The sequence below is a fragment of the Leptonychotes weddellii genome, chromosome 7 (assembly GCF_054177405.1).
Source record: "Leptonychotes weddellii isolate Sample4059 chromosome 7, ASM5417740v2, whole genome shotgun sequence".
Lineage (NCBI taxonomy): Eukaryota > Metazoa > Chordata > Mammalia > Carnivora > Phocidae > Leptonychotes > Leptonychotes weddellii.
In genome coordinates, this window is record NC_138375.1 from 87007133 (window position 1) to 87028782 (window position 21650).

Genomic DNA, 21650 nt, shown 5'->3' on the forward strand with positions numbered 1-21650 from the left:
GTGCCTGGATGGCTCAGTCAGTTAAGCATCTGCCTTCGGCTCAGGTCATGATCTCGGGGTCCTGGATTGGAGTCCTGAGTCAGGCTCTCTGCTTAGCGGGAAGTCTGCTTCTCCCACTTACTCTCCCTCTGTACTCTGTCTCTCAAATAAATAAAATATTTAAAAAAAAAAATCATTGTGCTATTTTATATTCTTTTTTCATACTAAGTCTTTGAAATTCCTTATGTATTTTGCACCTAGAGCACATCTCCGTTTGGATGCTAAAGTTTTTATTAGAAATATTTGATCTGAATTTAAATTTCATTAAAAGTGCAGTTGAAATAATAGATTCACATACCCAAGTTGTTCCATACATGCTTAAATGTGTTTACATAACTGACTTGGATATCAAAAAATCTAAACTAACTCACTGTTTCAGTTGCATTAGCCATATTTCAAATAATAGGTAGTTATGTGACTAGTAGCTACCATATTGGATAGCGTAGCTCTAATTATAGCATAAACTTTAGCATAGCAGTTAAAATGAATGATCTATATTATATGTATAAAACATGGCTGATTATTCAAATTTCACATTGTCACTAAAAATTCTAGAGAAATGGTGTGAGGTTTTATTGTTTGTTTTGAGCAATTTAAAATATTCACAATAATACAGGGAATAATGTAATATTCATGCAGCCACTATTCAAATGTAACAGACGTTAACATTTTGCCACAGTACCTTCAAATCTTTCTCTTCAATCCTGGATTTATTTTTTAGAATATCTACTTCAGATACTATATGGCTTGAGCATCCACTTGTTTAGTTTGTAGTAGGTGTACAGGAAAAGAGTACCTAAGAGTAATATTGTTCCGGGGCGCCTGGGTGGCTCAATCGGTTAAGTGTTTGCCTTTGGCTCAGGTCATGATCCCAGGGTCCTGGGATCGAGCCCCACGTCGGGCTCCCTGCTCCGCGGGAAACCTGCTTCTCCCTCTCCCACTCCCCCTGCTTGTGTTCCCTCTCTCGCTGTCTCTCTCCCTGTCAAATAAATAAATAAATAAAATCTTACCAAAAAAAGTAATTATAGTTCCTTGAGATATTAATTGGTATTAGAACTTAAATAGTCTTGTAACGTTTAATGCATTTGTAAAGTTTTGAGGAATTGGATGTCTACTAGAAAATTATTTTAGATTTTTAGGAATGTACCACCTATTTTAACAAGAATTAAATTCTCAATAAGAGGCTGTTTTCCTTAGATTTTCCTAGTGTATATTTTCAGTTTTTACAATTTAGCTTTATTTAGTGGAAATAATCTGGGAAGAGAAGAATGTTTAAAGTCTAATAGAATTGAAAATACAATACTAACTTTAAATGTAATGAGTTGTCAGGAATACCTCTTGATATATTTTTAAACATCCAGTATTTTATCTGAAATGGATAGGGCTTAAAATAGGAAAAGGGGCAGAGATGATGTCACTTGGCAGTTATTTAATAAATAGCAAGTCAGGTTCTTTGAGCATTGAAGGGTGTTGCCAAAATATATACATTGAGTGGGTTTGCTTGCTCTTTACTATGAATTTTGTCCTATCTCTTGGTGTTTTAAATGTAGCTCCTGTAGTTAAGTGCCCAAGGTAAAGAAGTACTGTAGTCTCTTTTAATAACTAGTGCTGTGGCCTAATGAAAGGACTAAGATTGATAAAAACCACTCTTAAAATGAGGGATGGTATATAAACAGTCTTGTTACTGTTTATAGTTTATAATTTAATAATCTTAAATTCCAAATGGAAATGGAATTTCCAAATGGAAAATTTGATTGTTTTCTTCAGATATGTCAATTAAATCAAATATTTGATGTCATGAAAGTTTCTGGTGCTAAATTGTTGTGATGCAAACAACAATTTTCTAAAAAAAAATCTTTCATATGAATAGCTGTTTAACCAGTTAAAAGACTAAGAAACTCAAATTTTAAAAATCATACAATTTAAAAGATTATACAATTCTAAAAAATTCTTGCAGAAAAGATGTTTTGTAGTTGGTGTCATATTTTGATATCTGGATTATAGCAGTGTCACTTTACAATTTGGGGTTTGCTAAATAGTAACAATTGAAGTTTTAAAAAAAACGGGTGCCTGCTGTGGTTTTGGTTCATCACTAGATGGAGTTCTTGTAGTACAACTATGTGTTGGGCAGCCGTTAGTAGAATAATCTCTGCTTCCCTCAAAGTAAGCATGCATTTTTTTAAAAAGATAACATTCTACACATCTACACAGTCAGCTGTTAAATACATAACATGGCAATAAAAATACATAGTTGGTAGTATGCAGTTATAATCTTTGAGCAGCCTCAAAACAGCGATTTTAGTCAATAAGATTTTTCTTAGGTGGGTATGTGGGGAGAGGGAATTCAACCAGTTCCCCGATAATCCAGAGGAATTACAATTTATAGTATTACCTGTACTGGATAATTCTGTTGAGGAAATTCAGGTGCTTGAGTTCTGGCTTGTCTGAAGACATTCTGTGCCACCCCCACTGGCCCTGAAAGTAAGTTCTTCACCTATTACATCTGAAGTTCAGTGATCATTGGTTCTCTCTTCACTCCCTGTCTTACCCTTTCCCATGTCCTTTAGGCCTTAAGTACTATCCAGCTTCTCAAATTCCAAAAACTAAGCTGACAGTAGAATGTTTTTTATCTTACCTTTTGTGTATTTACGTCTAGTGAAGGAGAGTATTTTCTTGGATTTCTGCTTCTCCTTTCTCTTTATTCCTCTTTATGAATAATAGGAATACCTTCATATTGTGTACTGTTTAATCGGTTGAGTTCCAGGTTATTAAAATTTGTCACTTACTCTGTGGTTCTTTGGCAGTCTTCACAAGCGGCCCCTGAAAAAGTCTTTTCTCGATGTTACTTTTGATGTGCATGTAGTTTCCTCCACAGTGCCACTTAGAGTCTTTTTGGTACCTATGCAAGGTTAAAAAATTAAGTAATACTTAAAGGTTTATATAGACAAGTACTAGTTGCCTATCTCATTCTGTTACATTTTATTGGGGGGCACTTTCTTGTAGGGTTTATTTTATGTAAACCTCTTTCTTCAATTATCATTTGTGTAATTTTTAAAATGAAAACTGCCTGGAACAATTAGGAAACTTGTTTTATCCCATAAGAAGTCTGGAGGCTGAGTCATTGATTCAGTGACACAATCAAGGAAGCAGATTCTTTGTCTTTCCATCTGCTATTCTTAGCAAACAACGTCGGCTTTGTTCTCAGGTTAGCTGCCTCACAGTAAGATGACTCCTTCAGGTCCAGTGTCACTGCATACCTCCCTTCTTATGTGTGAATCTCTTTGTGTGCATACCCAGATGCTTCCAGCAAACCTTCCCTGGTTATCTCATTGACCTGTAGTGCTTCAGAGGTCCATTCCTAAGCTGACTTCTGGAAAGAAGAGTGGGTTGCCTTGATTATCCTAGTAAAGTTTATAGTCATGTGGAGGAGAATTAGAGCACCAGAACAAATCCAGAATATGTAAGGGGGGAGTGCTGAAGAATAGTTGGTGGATAGTCAGCCAACAATGTTTATAACAGTGTCAGAGTCAGTGGAAGGTGTTATTTACCTTGTTTCTTAAATTTCTACCATGCTACCTTTTTTTAAAATTAATTAGAAAGTCAGGATATTATTTGAAACCATAACCTTCTTTATAATCCCTTTGCTACAATGTTTAATTGTACTTACATCTATGAAAAAGAATATTTTCATAGATGTAAGCTAAACATTAAAAGAAGACTAAGGAGGGGCACCTGGGTGGCTCAATTGGTTAAGCATCCGACTCATCTCAGCTCAGGTCTTGATCTCAGGGTCATGAGTTCAAACCCTGCGCTGGGCTCCAGGCTGTGTGTGGAGCCTTAAAAAAAAAAACAAAAACTAAAGAATGTATAATTTCTTTTTCTTCCCTTGAGCTTGGTTGTTAATATTGGATCCATACCTTTGCACTTCCTTGGAACATAAATTTATCGCATAATTGCATAATGTTTGCAAAAATACAGATTTCAGTAATAAAAAAATAAAATAAAAAACATTATCATTGAGTTTTTCTAATCGAATCTATCCAGATGACAAATGTTAACTTTTTCCCTTTTTTTCTGGATCTAGAGCTTATATATATCTTTGGCAAATAGTCTTGCTGTTTTGCTTCAGTTTTCATGATTCTTGTTTCTTCCTTATTACAGAGATGCCTAAGTTAAATATAGTAATTCTTTGTCAATTCTAATGAGTTTGAGTGAACCTTGTTTTTAAAACAAAATTTTGATTTTACTACGTTTTTCACATGTCATCCTATACTCTTCATTCTTCTAGTTTTTCACATCCATATTAAGTTTTGGAGTTGATTACTGCATATAGTACTTTTACTAAGTTTTAGCCCAAGATGAAAAACTTTAGAATTAATCTTATACTGGCTTCTCGGAATTATTTTATAAGCCAACTGGAAAATTGGCTAAAATCTTATAATAGGTCATTTGAATCACTCATTGTCCTGATTATTGATGTAAGAAATGACAAAGTAGATGATTCTCTAGGATTAAAGTGTATGTGTCTGTGTACACACATGCGGTATATCTATTTAGTTTTGTTTCTTTAAGCTAGTTTAAAGCATTAACTGCCAAAATCTATTTGCTTTGAACATTGATTTTTAGATTAATCCCTTAGAAGAGTTTACTTTGAATGCCATTAACAAACACCTATTTAAGAAATAATACTGTGGTCATTACTAAAAAGGCTTCAGTTTTTGTATTGGATCTTTGATGTATATTTTCTAGTGACAATTAATAATGTCAGTAAAAATGGCAGAATATCCAGACCATCGTGGTTATAAACATAAGTCCTATGAGATGTTAATGTGTTATGTGGAAAAGAATTCTGGGATCAGATCATTTTGCCACATGTTGGGTTATTCAGGCTTAAATGGGTTTCTTTACTGCAGGACTTCTTAGGATCTTTAATATACTAAGGTACATTATAAGTGCTTCAGGATGGGATGTAACAGTGTTTGCAGAACTTATTTAAAAATGGAACATTTATTTCTAGGACTGTTCCATAGAATATACTTTAGGAAATAATGGTATTTGATGCAGTTAGTATTTGTGTGAACTGCCATGAAGGAAGTAGTGTGTGTAACCTTTATTGATGAGTGCCATCCAGTTTATTTGAAAAAGTATTAACTTTAACAGTTGGACTCTTGGGACAGTAAGTTTCAAATGCTTTACAGATCCTCTTAAGAAATAAGAGCTTAAAGATTTCAGGTATAGTTTTTCTACTGCTGCTTCTACAGCTTTTCTCTAAAATGAAATTTATCCACATGCTTAGTGTTGTTGGAATGTATCTTAAACAGACTAGTGATAAGATCTCTTGATGACTCCCCCAACTTTTTACTCCAGACTGGTTTTCTCTACTGCGTTCCAAACTAATATTTTTAAGTTCCTATCCTGACAGTTTTAGATGCAAACCCTTATACGCATCGAACTGTTCAAAACTGAGCTCATCCTCTCCCATTTCCTCCTCCCCCAATCCCAGACTTTACTTTCTGTTTTCCATCCTGGCTAGTGGCACTATTGACATTTTGGCCTGGACAATTCTTTCTTGTAGGGGACTGTTCTGTGCATCGTAGATGTTTAGCAACATCCCTGGCTTCTACCCACTAGATGCCAATAGCAATCTCCTTCAGTTGTGACAACCAAAAATGTCTCCAGACGTTGTGAAATGTCCTACAGTGGACAAATCACCCCCATTTGAAAAACACTGCCCTACAGCCTATGTATTACTTAATCTTACTGATTCTGTTTTCTAAATTTACCTTTAATCCCTCCTCACATCTTTATCCCACTCCCTACCTCCATTCCTCTTTGTTTCTAATACTTGGGTTTCTTTCATAAGGGTCTGACTAGCTGTCCTATATTCAATCTTGTTTCCGTCCCATCCACCTGCTTCAGTACTGCCAAATTTATTTTTCTAAAATGCAAAGCTGTTCTCTATTTGCAATCTCTGGGTAGTTTCTGGAGGGGACCCTCATGAACTGGCTTCTCTCTTTAGCCTCATTCTTCAAAGGCACTCATACTCACTATACACCCCAGTGTACTGTGCTTTCTTCCCACCATACTGTACTTTGTTTCAAACTCTTACCTAGACATCAGTTTCTCCGTGGTAGCTCCCACTTATTTTCAGAGAAGGTATGATGGTGAAAAGCATTTTATTTTTTTTTTGACATTTGTCCTCCCTCATCAAATTGAACTTTTCAGGGGCAGGGACCATCTCTCTGTTTTTGGCATGTAGTAGATATTCAATAGAAGTCTGAACCATTGATTAGTATGCCTTGATAGATGTGGTTACTTCCTCATTACTTCTAGGAATCCTGTTCCCTGTGTCAGCAGTGACATTATTTTCCTAATCTTTTTCATCTAGACTTTGATAGGCTTTTGACCACAGAAATCTGGGACTATAATTTTAAGAAATCACCTATTCAGGACAGGATTGAAGAAAAGCAGTGTACTTAGTTGACAGATTCACAAGACACACGTGTAAAACATCTAGTTTAAAGATTTTTATTCAGAGGGAATTGAATGGTGTGGATTAATTGTGCAGATTAATATAATTGTTTGAATTAAAATGTGAAAAGTATTAGACTCACAACATTGGATTTCTATTGATAAGGATTTGTTAAAAGGCTTGTAAAAAGCAGTATCATTGTCTTAACTATTTTAGTTTTTCTTAAGATTTTATTTATCTGAGATAGAGAGCAAGCGTGAGTGCAAGAGTACGCGCATGAGCGAGGGGGGGTGGGTGCAGAGGAAGAGAAAGAAGCAGGCTCTCCACTGAGCAGAGAGCCCGATGTGGGGCTCATGACCTGAGCTGAAGGCAGGTGCTTAACCAACTGAGCCACCCAGGCACTCCTTAACTGTTTTAGTTTTTTATAAAATACATATATTGCAATATCCTGCACTATTTAGAAATTTATTCCCTGTCAAATGGGGGGAAAAGTTGTTAGTAAAGACTAGAGTTCCTACTTCCCTTCCTTCCATGCCTTAATAAATACAGTTTTGTGTGATTGGGTTTTCCTGTGAATACAGTCAGGCTGACCAACTACACTTACACCTAGAACTTTAATTAAAAGGTGAAGAAGAGAAAACTTGAGGTTTGCAGGGCTTTTGGAAGATAACCCAGATGTAGCATCAGCCTCATTGAAAAACTGAAGGATTGAAGGTGGGGAAACAAGGAATGAATAAGACCTAGTCCCGATTCAGAAGAATTCTTCATCCCGGCACAAAGCCTTGCCAGATTATTAATAATTATTTATTGGATGAATCTATATATAATGTGAGTTAAGCCAGAAATGATGGCTTTCTGCTTCAGTTTTTAGGGAATGGTATAAAATATATCAGATCCTTCAAAAGAGATTCATTTAATAAGAAAAGTTGTAATGGAGGTTTCCAGAAATAAAGCTGGGAAGAGGCAGGTTACTTATAGGAAAGGTTCCTCCCTTTCATACCTGCTCTCTAAGGGTGGAAGCAGATCATAGGCATAGGTGACACCCAGCCCATATTAACCTGAAGAGTCATGTTGCCAAGGACCCAGATTTGCCTTGCCTGTTTTTCAGTTTCTCCCTTTTCTATATTCTCCTTTCTTTAAATTTAAATTTTTAAACATTAAATACTGGTTAAAATTCTCTTTAGGCCTTAAGCAGCTTTAGGAAAGAAAGATGTTGTGTAATTGAAAGAAATGAGCTTTATTTGGGCTCAAAACAAAAAAAGCCAGGTAAAGGCTTTTCTAGAAGAACTTCTCAGAACTTGGAAAATTTTGCATTATAATGCTTCTGTTGCATACAGATCATTGCATGCTTGTTTTCCACACTGTAAAATAAACTAATGATATTTTGAATATACATTTTTTAATAGCTTTGGTTCTTAAAATTATTTTTGGGTGCCTGGGTGGCTCAGTCGGTTAAGCATCTGCCTTCGGCTCAGATCATGATCCTAGGGTCCTGGGATCGAATCCCACATCGGGCTCCTTGCTCTGCAGGGAGCCTGCTTGCTTCTCCCTCTCCTCCCCACTTGTGCTCTCTCTCACTATCTCTGTCTCTCTCTCTCAAATAAAATCTAAAAAAAAAATTATTTTTAAAATCTGTATATCTTTAAGGCCTTACTTAATCTCAATAAAAGATATTGTGGCTGTGAGCTACTTTGTTTTCCATATACCTTTTAATAAAGTAGAGATTATATTGAATGTAAACTTTTTCAGTAAGTTATTTACATGTTATCAGAATGTTTTAAATGGGTAAAAATTTTTAACCTAGTGAGGGTCTAATATAAGATTCTTGTATTTTAATAGGATATAGTCCATTCTCATTATTTGCAGTAGTTGTGTTCTATAAAGGCACCACGAGCACTGAATTGTCAAATATTGAATGATTGCTCCCAGGGGATACACAGAGTTCGGTTCCTACAAGCCTCTGGTCGTATTTTCATCAGTCAATACATAACCTTGTTTTATGTGTGTTTGTATTTAATGACACCTTATTTAATATGTATTATTGATTCGTTACCTTTGAACTCATGGCCAACAGCACTATAATTCATGCCTGAGCAAAGCTTACATAACGTATTCTCTCCATACGACAAATCAGTCTTTTTGCATCTAGGAACAGATAGCACTTCAGCACAGTGCTTGGAAGCTCGTTTTAAACAGAGAAAGCACCAACGAAAAGCACAGTAATGTGAAACACATGGTGCTAAAAAGATCACTTGTTTACAGTATGAGAGCTGAAACAAGAGGGCAAAGTGTTTCCTTGATCAACCTCAGATGGAAACATACATGTCAGGTGATTCACATCTTTCCAATTTCAAAAGACTAAGAAGGTACCTCAAGTACTGATTTTGAAGTTACAAATACATTTTAGTGAGTGGGAAGATTTGCAAATACAGAATCTACAAATAATGAGGATGGACTGTTATTGTTTTAAAGAAGCTTATGATTGAGTACTTAGAATATTCCAGATTTAAAACAATATTTCTCTTATTTTGGGGCATGTGGGAGTTTTGGGTTAAGTGGAATGATCCTCACAGTTTTCATGTTCTGTTGTCCAATGGAATAAAATTGTCTGCTCTCAATCTGTCATTTTATTTTTTGCCCTGTAGGGAACAACCCATCTTCAGCACTCGAGCTCATGTCTTCCAGATTGACCCAAACACAAAGAAGAACTGGGTACCCACCAGCAAGCACGCAGTTACTGTGTCTTATTTCTATGACAGCACAAGAAATGTGTACAGGATAATCAGTTTAGATGGCTCAAAGGTAAGTTACATTTAATTTAAATAATCTTTCTGTTTTATGCAGTAGAGCATTTTCTGTTTTATTTGGGGGATTTTTGTCTTTATTAAAATATAGTATTTCCTTTTGAGTTTTAAAAACTTACCTTTAAAAAACCAAAATTGATCATTCTTAGGGTGCCAGCATATTTTGTGTACTAAGTTGGATTGACCACCTTATTTATATTGAGTTAACATCCCAAAATATTCTACAAATTTTAAGTTAGTTTATTTGATAAATATTCATTGCATATCTATTACATGTCGGGCACTATGTGAGGTGCTGTGAATATAGTGGTAAACAGAATAGACACAGTTTCTACTCTTGGAGCATGAAATCTAGTAAGGAAATAGAATTCTTTCCAGATACACTTCTGTAGATTAGTAGGCAATTCACAATCCCTAAATGGTATGAAGTCTGGTCAGTGTCACCATTAAAGCTGACATCCCTTACTCTGAAGAGAAGTACGTGGACAAGACCTAAGTTTTTATTTTTAGGAGAGGCAGACGGTATAATGTTCAAGAGCACAGGCCACCTGGGTTCATAGCTCTGCTCTCCCATCTACTGGGTGTTTGATTTGGGGCAAATTACTTCTCTAAGCCTCATATTCTCACCTCATTAGGGGTGTTAGCAAGGATTAAGTCAGTTAATATCTGCAGAGCACTTTGATCAGTGTCTTGTACTTAGTATGCCTTTCAAAGAGGAGAAATTCCATTTTTTAATCAGTGAATTTTGAACAGCAGAGAGAGAGAGAGAAATACCAGACCTTGGATTCTGGATAAAATGTGTATAGAAAGATGAGGGCTCCATTCTTCTCCTTCCAGCTTTTTTGAAGCCATGAGGCCTTTCAAAAGCTCCCAGAAATTGTAGCAGTTCGGCGTAAGGGTTTTTGTTTTTTGTTTTTTTTTTAAGGCTCCTCGCTGAGCAGGGAGCCCGATGCGGGACTCGATCCCGGGACTCCAGGATCATGACCTGAGCCGAAGGCAGTCGCTTAACCAACTGAACCACGGCGTAAGGGTTAAGAGCACAGACTGTAGACACAGACTGTCTGGTTTGAATTTTTGCTCTACTGCTGACTAGCCATGTGACCTAGAACAAGATACTTAATGTCTTCACACCTCAATTTTCTCATCTGTAAAAAGGAACTAATAAAAATACCTACATCATTACACCACAGGATTGTTGTGAAGATTAAATAAATTTAGGCAAAAGCACTTAACGGGTGTATAGTAATCAGTATGCAAACACTGATTGTTTTTGTTATTATTAATATTTTTAGGCTGTTGGTTATGTATTGTCTAGTAGTTTTGGGGAACAAAAGATAATTTAATGTTCAACTTTGAGTTTGTTTTTTCATGAGCTCACTCATTATCTCCTTAACTAGATTACAGAACTCCAGGGGCTGTTAGCACCTTATCTTGTCCTTAAGTGACTAATGTGTATTTATTAGAATAATTGATTCTCGGGGTACCTGGGTGGCTCAGTCGGTTGAGTGGCAGGCTCTTGATTTTGGCTCAGGTCAAGATCTCATGGGTCCTGGGATTGAGTCGAGCATCGTCGGGTTCCCTGCTCCGTGGGGAGTCTGAGGATTCTCTCCCTCTGCCCCTCACCCCGCTTTCTCTTTCTCGGTCTCTCTCAAATCTTAAAAAAAAAAAAAAAAATGGATTCTCTTTCATTTTTACTTGGAGGATTTAAAGACTTGAGAAATAGTAGTAGTTAATTTCTATAAAACTTTTTTAAGATTATTTATTTATTTGAGAGAGAGAAAGAGCATGAGGGGGTGGGCAGAGGCAGAGGGAGAGAGAGAGAAGCAGACTCCCCCCTGAGCAGGGACCGACTGCACCCAGGTACCTCTACAAAACTTCTTTAATGAAGAATAATTTTGTCATATTTTGTAACTGTTAGTGAAATCACCAGATTTTAATTGTTACGATCTCAGACACTAGAATATTTCTTTCTTTCTTTTCCCTGACTAGAACTTTCAGTTCTCTACAATCTGCGTTTCCCTCTTGGCCCAAACCACAGAAAAGATATCGTTTTATTTGATGGGAGAGTTAAATGGAATAAAGTTCAACTGAAGTATTCCCTTGTCCCATGTGATTAAATAACTCTCATGTTTCTTCATTCTCGAGCAATAGGAACTATTGCTGCTGGCATTTCCATTTTTGAATATACTTTGCAGCTTGTAATCATTAGACTCTTAAATAACTCTTGTGAACGAGTTTTTGTTTTGCTTAACAAAATCTACCATCTGTAGCTGTTATACTCTCTAGTTACTTTTTAAAAACTGCTGCCGGTAGCTACTGCAGTTCCCTGCTGGAGTAGTTGTTTTTTGGTAAGCAGTAGTGGTTTACTTGTGGCTAAATGAGTGTTTTTCTGCCCCCTACCCCCACTTCTGTTTCTGCACTGCATGATGAGGTGGAAAGCCCTTAGGTGCCCCTGATTAGAAAATGTCCGTTTGTTCTCATTTAATGCCCTTACTGTGCATATGAAGTTTGCTTACAGGTTTTCTAATCAAGCTGCAGAGACATCAGCAAGGCTGAGGGCCAGAATAAGGGCCCTCTATGAACTGTAATGACACAGCATTTTTACCTCTTTTCCTTGAAAGGACAGGAACTCTGGGATTGAGAGACAAATTTATTTTAAAGAACTAAGATTTTTCTTCTAAGTGGATTCATATTCAAATAGTTCAAAGCATTCAAGTCAAAGAATTCTAATGAATAATTTTTTGAAGTGTGGAATCATCTATCATTTTAAAGTTTTTCTTCAGTGATTAAAGAATCTCCATACAAGTAATCCCAGGACAAGTGGAGGCAAGGAAAGGTTCAAAATGGGAGTGAAAATGGAACTCTTAAACTTAAAAGCATAAAGAAGTTCACTTGACGTAGCTAAAACTGAAGGTCTGTGGTGAACAGCAGATGGGTCAGGATGCCTGTAAAACCTTTTGCTACCTCACATATTGAGAGTTACTGGGATCACATGTAAAATGCCCTTCTGTCCTTGAAAACACTCCGATTCCAGCTCAAAAGCATCCTCTTCAGGGAACAGCTGAGGACCATCACATCTAACATAGGACCTGCCAGTTCTGGCCTTCGAGGCTCTCAGACTCTATCACATGCTGGTAGGGGCTTCACAGCACTTACCACTCTGAAATTAAATTAGTCAGCTATTTATTTCTTTGTTCATTGACCAACTCTTCTTGCTTTAGAATGTAATCCACAGTTACATTGCCTCTCATTGTTACATTTCAAGTCTCTAAATTGTGCTTGGCATTTAACAGGTACTCAGTTAAAAAAGCTGACAAAAAGCTAACCAAGTGATTCCATGACCAAATTCCTTACCTTTTGTTACTCCATTCCTTACCATTTGTTAATATATTCTTTTCCATTTAGTTTTTCATTTCATGACAACCTGCAAGTTAGAGCACTTGTTAACCACATTTCACATAATCCTAAAATCACATGCTAGGAAAAGGAGCTTTTGAACTGAAGGGAAAGGAGGTATGAGTATATAAATTTTGTCAGAGGTAAAAATGCTTAATCAAGAATAAGTGTTCTCATAGAACAACAGCTAATACATCTGTTGTTTGAGACAGAAAGCAAGGGACCACTCTTTCTTTTACTGTCTTCTTTAGTAGGACAAGTGTCCTACATTTATTATTGCAACTTCATCAATATGTGCATAGCTCATAAATATTTATATTCATACTGTTCCCATGGTCAGTAGCTTTAGCTTTGTTTTGAAAATGCTTGATTTTCAGTCCACATTTAGTAGTTCACCAAATGACTGCTTAAGAATTTGGTAACATTTTTTTTTATTATTATTACTGGAATCACTTTGTAATCTCAAGTTTGGAGAGCATTAAACTACTTAACTAAGACTGATTCTATACTTTTGCAGTACTGGCAGAGGGAATGTACTTTAGCTAGTATGTTGTAATAATAGTTGGAATTTATTATAGGGATCACCAAAGTTAATATTTAACAACACACTAAAATACTAGTTTTCTAAGAAACTATGTGTTCAACAGAAATGATAGTGATTCTCTGTATCATGAATTTATACCACTTTATGAGAAAAGAAGTAAAGTATATATTTAGTGGTTTGTTTTTCCCTTGAGTAAAGGAAAAAGTACTAAATGATTGAAAGTCTTTTCTGTATCATAATATATTTAAGTCAGCTTTAAGAAAACTCTTGATTATGGATTTTAGAAAATTAGCATACAAATAGAAAATTCGTTCTGTTGATGTATTCATTTTTGAAAGATTGTTTGGAGGGTAGGGCCTTACTTTTAAAGAAACAACTATTAAAGCCTACTTGCTTCCAGGAAGTATTATTCAAAATTAATAGATACTGATCCTGTATGTTCAAAGGAAAGAAACTGGCCACACTAAAAACTCTTTAAGATTTTTTGCACTATTGGAAAACTTATTTTGATTGTAAAGTGTTAAAATTTTTGTTAGAGTACCTTTATATTTATAGTTCTTTTAGTTACCATATTTCTACACTGTCACTTAAAATGTTAAAAACTATTTCTAGGGCGCCTGGGTAGCTCAGTCTGTTAAGCATCTGCCTTCAGCTCAGGTCATAACCCCAGGGTCCTGGGATGGAGTCCTGCATCGGGTTCCCTGATTGGCTGGCGGGGAATCTGCTTCTCCCTCTCTCTGACCCCCCATTCTCTCTCTCTCTCTCTCTTGCAAAATAAATATATAAATTTAAAAAGATTTATTTATTTAAAAATAACTATTTCTATAGCTATCTTGTGACTCATTAGAAATCCTAAGTTCTGGGGCGCCTGGGTGGCTCAGATGGTTGGGCGTCTGCCTTCGGCTCAGGTCATGATCCCAGCGTCCTGGGATCGAGCCCCACATTGGGCTTCCTGCTCAGCAGGGAGCCTGCTTCTCCCTCTCCCTCTGCCTCTCTCCCTGCTCATACTCTCTCTCTCTCTCTCTCTGTATCTCTGTCTCAAATGAATAAATAAAAAAATCTTAAAAAAAAAAAAAAAAGAAATCCTAAGTTCTTATGGAACTAAATCGTCCTGTGTTTAAATTTTTGCTAGTTTTTGGCTAGTTATTCATATTTGTCTTATTTTTCAGGCAATAATTAATAGCACCATCACCCCAAACATGACATTTACTAAAACATCTCAGAAGTTTGGCCAGTGGGCCGATAGCCGGGCAAACACTGTTTATGGACTGGGATTCTCCTCTGAGCACCATCTTTCAAAAGTAAGTTAACTCATAAGATCAAGTGGAAATCTTCAAGTCAGATGTCTTAAATATATAATAGCAAATGGAAAATATAAAATATATGAGAAATTTGTTTAATATTCTCAGAACAACTGTAGTGACTTTAAAGCAAGAAGTGAGAGATCATTGGATTCCACTGTCAATTGGAAAATTAATTGTACACATTAAAAACGGTCACCATGGATGGAAAAGTATTTGTGTGGTTAACTGTGTGACAGAATTGTCACACAGACAGTTAACATAAAAGTGATTATCACTTCAGAATGGACTTTGCTCAGGGATTAGCACCCTTAGTGGAGATGGTCTGCAAGTAGGTAGATACCAAGCTCTTCTGAATTGTGGAAAACTTAAGCTGATAGTGCTAAAGATTTCAGCTTCTTGACATGATAGTAGGCACATATAAATTACTTTGTTTAGGAAAAATGGTGCTTTATCTGGGTGAGAATTACTCCAAACTCTGATGTAGTATAGAGTGAGATCTAATAAACAAATGAAGAGTTCTTAGAACATACTGACCAAGTAAATTACTGTGGCCAAAAAGGCCAATAAAATACAGAACATCACCAGGCTAATAAATATTGGAAATAAAACAGTTGTCCTGCTTGTAAGCAACAGCATGCAGTGCTCATACACTAGTGTCTTGAAATCTTGTGGGTGTCACACAGAAAGAGTATGTAAGGAAAAGAAAACTCTCCCAGGATACGAAGATGATCAAGGAGATGAGGATTACTCACTTTTCTGCTCACCAGACCCAAGGATTTATGCTTTAAACTTCTCTCTTTCAAGCCTTCCATAAAAGGATAACACTACATTTGGAACATTTTACGTAGAATTTGGTATACACAGGATCTGGTCCCTTTTGGGAGTTGTAGTTGTTCAGGGTCATCAGGCTCTTGAAGATAGAGTTCATGTTTAACCGTAAGCTATTCGTTAACAGAAATCATTTGGATTCTTAAATGAGTTCTTTTTAAAACCATGTTACTTTTTTGTGAGTATTTATTGACTCAAGCATATAGTTAGATAGCTCAGTAATTGAAGTAATCTTTGTTTCCATTTGTTTTGGTTGTAGACATTCCTTAACACTGTTGTCAAATGTTTTTGTTATCTTTTTGATATAAATTATAGTTTAGAGACCAATTTTAAGGATATTTTAACTTTTGCCTTCATGATTATAAGTCCATCCCCAATAGGATGATTAACATGAGCAAATGTTACCTAATTTGGTTTCTTTTACACCCATCGTATTCTCCAAATACATTTTCTTGAGTTGTAGTAAAGGTAAGAGTTAGATTCAAAGTCTTTTGGTAGAACAAGGAGACAGGCATCCAGTTGAGCATTGCTGCTCCATAAATAATCCCCTTAGGACATTACACATTTATTAGAATAAATTTTGCCATTACTCAAGTGGAAGCTTTTTGGAACTTTTTTTTGGAATTGTCTGTTAAAGTCTATAGCAAAAAAAAAAAAGTTAAAACTGTAATTAGCTTACAGTTGCTAAATTTCTTGACAACACAGGAACTAAATTGTGGATTAATTTGTCAAACTTGCATAAAATGATTTTTGAGTCTAAGTAATTTTGACTACAAATTAAGTTATTGTCACATCTTTGAGGTTACTGGGCAGCCAGCTAATGTGGTAAAGTAATAGTTTATTAAATCCTGTCAATTATACTTTATCCTTTCATTTGATCTTTTTTCTGGGAATGACTTTCATATTTCAAGAATTGTATTTTTCCTCTTTAAATTTAACATACACTTTTGACCAGCCTTACTGGTAGTGATTCCTAGTATTGTGAAGGAGGATTGACATTAGCTCTTGAAGTCTAGTTTATTTATTCACTAGACTTGGCTCTAAGAGTTTATATTTATATGATCATTCTCTTCAGAATGTTTTTGTTGAAAGATGACAAAATCGTGATTTATTTTCCAAGCAACTTTGGAGACCAATATTGCTTCTTTGTAGACTATGGGGGGCCCCAAGGAGTTTATATTAAGCAAGCATGTAATTATTCTGGCTTATTTTATCATTAACAATCTTAAGCAAATCAAAGCATTTTAAGGGTTTTGAGAAGGCTCTGAAGGCAATTCTAGACAAGAGTGTCTCAAAATAAGGGAGACTAGCAGCATTGAGAGAAATACTTGGTCTCCTAAGGCTGATGTATGAGGAAAATTGCAACTATGCTTGGATTGTTGGAGTGCTTACTAAGTTGTATTTTGTTATCATGGAAACCCAAAGCCTATAAAAATTAGCAATAGTGTGAGCCTTTATGAAGTTTGAAAGGGTTTTAAGCGTTAATACTTTGGAATGCTAGATGAGCGTAAGAAAAATTCTTCAAATTACGTAAAGACAAATTAATTATGGTTTCATTTTTATTTCATTTACACCAGTGTGAATGAGACCTTTTTAGCTTTGTGTTCAGATTAATTGAACAGAATATCTCCTTACTTTAAAAAGGAGAATCATACTAATATAGATTCAGTTCCCTGATCTACAAGTTATAGATGGTGGGGACAAGTCTAAAGTAAGAAGGAAAACTGTAATGACAATTTTAATTTTGACCTTCCTCTAAGTCCCCAACACAGGTCAGAGTATCATGACCTCTCCTTCCAAAGTTTTCTTTCCCAAGAGAGAAATGAAATCAGGGTTGGCTTATGGGGGTTTGAGGAGGGAACTGTAATTTCATATTTTTATTACAACTCTAGCAGGTGTTTTAAGTTGCATAGAGATTTTTTATTTTTTAATTTGGTTATTCTGTAGCCTTAACTTACTCCCTCTGAGAATAGTGGTAGACTAGTTTCCGCTTCCAAAACAATAATAGATACTCTTTGTGGCCCTGACATTTCTAGATTACTATGGGTTCATAAGAATTAGCATTTCATGTACTGTAGGGTTTTTTTGTTGTTTTTACCAGTCTTAAAGACCTTTGTGGAACCATGTTGTTCCTCTCTGCTGCTGTACATTAGCTGTTTAGGAATCTTTGGAAATGAAGTTTTAGTAATGTCATTTAGTATAATAATAAATGTTGCTATTTGTATTGTTGAAAATAAAATGCCTTACATAATACGAGAGTTTATATTCTAGTAAAAGTTAAAAGCAAGCTCCAAATACTGAGAAGTTTATGAGTAAATACCTGAAAGATTGTTTTCTCCATGATAAGCAAGGTATACTAATCCTTACTGATTCCACTCACATCCTATACTCTGCACCTTGGTCTTAAAGTATATCTGAACAACCAAGAAAGGATGTAGGTAAACTTGCTGACACCAGTTCTAAGTTAATTATATTGTGATGTTTTTCAATGCAATGGCTCAGAGTAGTTGATAGTGTACAAACAAGTGTTTGGTATTAGTTTTCTTTAACCTTCATTTTCATATTACACCTGTAATTGATTTTAGGGCTAGGTTGCTTGTTAAGAGTCAGTTATTCAGAAAATGAAAGAAAACCAAGGTAAAAGTGGGCATTGAGACCTATTATTTTATTTGGTTAATGTATATAGTCTTTATACATTCAGTTTGCAGAAAAGTTTCAGGAATTTAAAGAAGCTGCTCGACTAGCAAAGGAGAAATCACAGGAAAAGATGGAACTTACCAGTACACCTTCACAGGTGGGTATTTAATTTCTATTCTTATTTTTGAGCCTTGTTCATTTCAGATGGTATCCTTTATGCCAGGGTTAAATTTGGGAAAATAATGGCAAAATTAAGGTAGTTTCCGAGGTGGACATAGAAATGCACCCTTCAGTTAATCTGTACTAGTGGAGAAAGGTTTCTTTCCTATATGCCATTGTCTGCAAGAATCTAGGGGGAAAATCAGTTTAGTACTTATAACTTAGATTCTTTGATGTATGTACAACTTAAAAACAATCATATGTAAAGAGCATAGATTGGCCTATTTTGTGTTCTGTAATGGCCAGTCACAAGAGGAGACAGAGGAGAGGCTCAGGGAAATAAGAGTTTATTTTAATCACCAGTCCTAGAAATAGGAAGCATAGCACACATCTGAGGGGCACTTAGAGAAACCTCAGGGTGGTCAGGAGGCAGAAAGCAGGAGCATGGGAAAAGCTGAGGCTAGAGCTATATTGAAGAATGGCAGAGCAGGGTAGACAATTTAGGATTTGGCTAGTTGAATAATTTCTATAGCCTCTAAACTCAAAGGGGTAGTCCCTCGTTGCCTGGTAGCTGGCCCTTGTATGATGAAGGCAGAAGAATATTGCATCCTTGGGTGCATGGGCCAGATGAGGGAGGTACAGTTCTGGATTGGTTAGTTTGCATATCAAAGGCATGTTCCCACCTCACCCCCTTGTTCTAAGAATTGGCTAGCCAGGAAGTTTTTTTTTTTTAAGATGTCAAAACATCACATATATAGAAAAAAAAAATAGTGGTCTATTATCTTGATTTTAAGTGTACTTAAATCTGACAGTTGGGACATCTTTCTTTACACTTAGCACTGAAACCCAAAGGTTATAGGTTTTATACACGTTATTTGCTTTTTCCTTGAACAGTTGACTTAATACCTGTGACTTGCTCATCATAATCTTTCTTTAGTTGGAAATTAATTAGATCTCCAAGTAAAGTTCATTAAATACTTATATTTCAGTGCTTTTACAAAGGTTTTAATGTACATTGTATGATTCAGCTTTTTAATAGGCTTTTCTAAAATTAATTTTTATTTCAATTTGAGTCTTAAGGGTAGGGTTCAGCTTTGTGCTGGGTTCTCTATAGCATTTGAAGTGTACTCAAGGCTTATATGAAAAGGAAGAATCAGATGTTACAGATGTTTCTCTGGAATGTCAGTATAGTAGCAGATTTCCATAACACTTTGCTGAGAAAGTGAATAGGAATTGCCTGGAAATTTACTGACTAGCCATTTTCGAACATTGTTTGCTCTTTACCTTCTCCTCACCCCTGGCACCCAACTCTGTTTGGTAAACCCTGCTGGTATAAAGAGTTTTGGGTTTTTTTTTTTTTTTTTAAAGGAAAGGAGGGCTCTGTTAAGTATGTGTAAAGTACGTATTTCCTCATAGACTAAAAGTGTACTCTGGATCGAAGCCAAAGCTCCATTACACTTCTCCACACTTGCAGTGACCTGGAATAACATGATCACTTTGAAACTTCCCTTGACTCTGTATCTTCCCTAAGTGCTACAGTAGTATAGTGATAACTTTTCATAAAAACTATGGAATATTTAGTACATGTACTGGTAGCTCTCGTTCTTCAGGTGTTTGATTCTAGCGTTGAAAGAGGATGTTGTAGCACATGCCTTAGAGAATATGCAAAGGACTCCAATCAAATTATAATAGATTACACTTGTCCATTGTACTTAGTTCCTGTTTCTCTGATCATAACTTGTTTTTGTTTAGCCATGAACAAGTTGCTGGTAAGATACCTGCTACTCTTTGGAGGAAGGAATATCTTTAGGCCTTGACTTTCATCAAAGGAATATATCTAAGATGTTTATATATGGAAAATACTGTGAGATATAAGGAATAAAAAAATATCCTAAGTTCATCAGTATTTGAAAGCCAAAATATACTGACCCTAAGTTATCTTTTCAAAGCATTTAAAGTCTGATTGCTAATTTAATGTACAGAAGCCAGAGTAATAGTTTAAAAAAATGTATTTATTTTCATTTGTTTCCTCCCCTTCCCCTTTTGTGACAGTCCCTTACAGATTTCATTACTATTTCTGTTTTAGTTTGAAATGTATGACTGCTGGCCACTCTGATTCTACTCAGCTAGAGGACAGAGCTTGATTCTCCTTGATTTAACCCAGTCTGCTAAATTAACCCTCTGCCTGAGGTATAGAATATTACTCAGGAATTCAGCAAGGGGATCAAGAGGTTAAATGGAATAATTGATAGTAGTAGGCATTCAGTCAGTCATAGCTTTTGTTTTTATTGAGGAGGGATAACAGACTGGTTAAGAGTATGGGTTTTCAAATCAGACATACTTAGATATAAACTATTTTTTGTCACTATTTGGTCTTGAGAAAATGGCTTAACCGAATTCTCTTTATACATCTGTAACATGGGGATTACATTTCTTAGGTTATAGGCTTGTTGGAGGGAATAACAATGATAATGGCGATGTCATATGATAATGGCACTAATGTAGGCTTTAGAGCCTGGCTTTGAATCTGGGCTCTAACCCTTACTGGGGTTTTTTGTTTTTTGAGTTTTTTGTTTGTTTGTTTTTAATTTAGGCATGCTACTATTTCTTTAAATTTATAAAATGAGAATAAGCACAATGTCTCCTTAAACTAATATAACACTATATGTTAACTATACTGGAATTAAAAAACTTAATGAAAAAAAAAAAAAACCCCAGTATCTCCTTATAGGGTTATTGTGAGAATTAAATGAGGATTACAAAGTGCTTAGCATAGAGTATATTGTAAATGTTAACAGCTGTTGTTGGTGATGTGGTTGTAATGCTGAAGATGATGATGTAAAGCCTTGACATAGTATCTGGCACGTAATAGTTACTTAGAAAGATAAGGGTGCCTTAATTGAATAAAACCTGCATCAGAGTACCCTGGAAAACTTTTTAAAACACAAATGCTGAGTCCCACTCCTGGCGTTTTTGATTTAGCAGGGCTGAGTTAGGGCTTAAGAATTTGCATTTCTGGCAGAGTTCCGGGAGATGCTGATCCTGTTGATCTGGGGATCCCACTTTGAGAAGTAGTGCTGTAGACAAACTGTTCCACATCCCTAAAGGCATGTGATGAAGAGAGTCTGGCATTTAGGGCCAAGTTAGCCACTTCCCCATTCTTAAACTCTTGAGCTAAGATTGTACTCTTGATAAAATGTGTGGTAATGTCAGATAGTCTTTATGTTGTCTTGATCAAGATACCATCTCTAGGAATAAGTTGAATTATGTATTAGTTGTTACTTGGTTTCATGTCCTTCTTTAATAGACATTAATTTAGAACTTTTTCTCTTGGAGATCTTATGTTCTTGCATTTCCATGGGAATCTTAAACAGTCAATTTGACATAGAATCACGAGTAATGACTGGCTATAAATCTGAAGTTTCTTATATAGTGCACAGTAAAAAAAAATACTGTATTTGAATTAA

General features: G+C 35.7%; 1 protein-coding gene and 1 long non-coding RNA gene across 2 annotated transcripts in view; both read left to right on the top strand.

Annotated features, from left to right (window-relative positions):
- The window catches only part of LOC145722672 (uncharacterized), a 139223-nt gene that overhangs the window by 46566 nt on the left and 71007 nt on the right, over nt 1-21650 (top strand). The gene's annotated exons all lie outside the window — the stretch shown is intronic.
- HOMER1 (homer scaffold protein 1) overlaps nt 1-21650 on the top strand; it is a 125357-nt gene that overhangs the window by 38052 nt on the left and 65655 nt on the right. The window contains exons 2-4 of the mRNA XM_006731879.3: nt 9157-9313; nt 14425-14556; nt 18089-18181. Coding sequence (XP_006731942.1) covers nt 9157-9313; nt 14425-14556; nt 18089-18181 — 382 coding nt within the window. The remainder of the gene's footprint in view (nt 1-9156; nt 9314-14424; nt 14557-18088; nt 18182-21650) is intronic.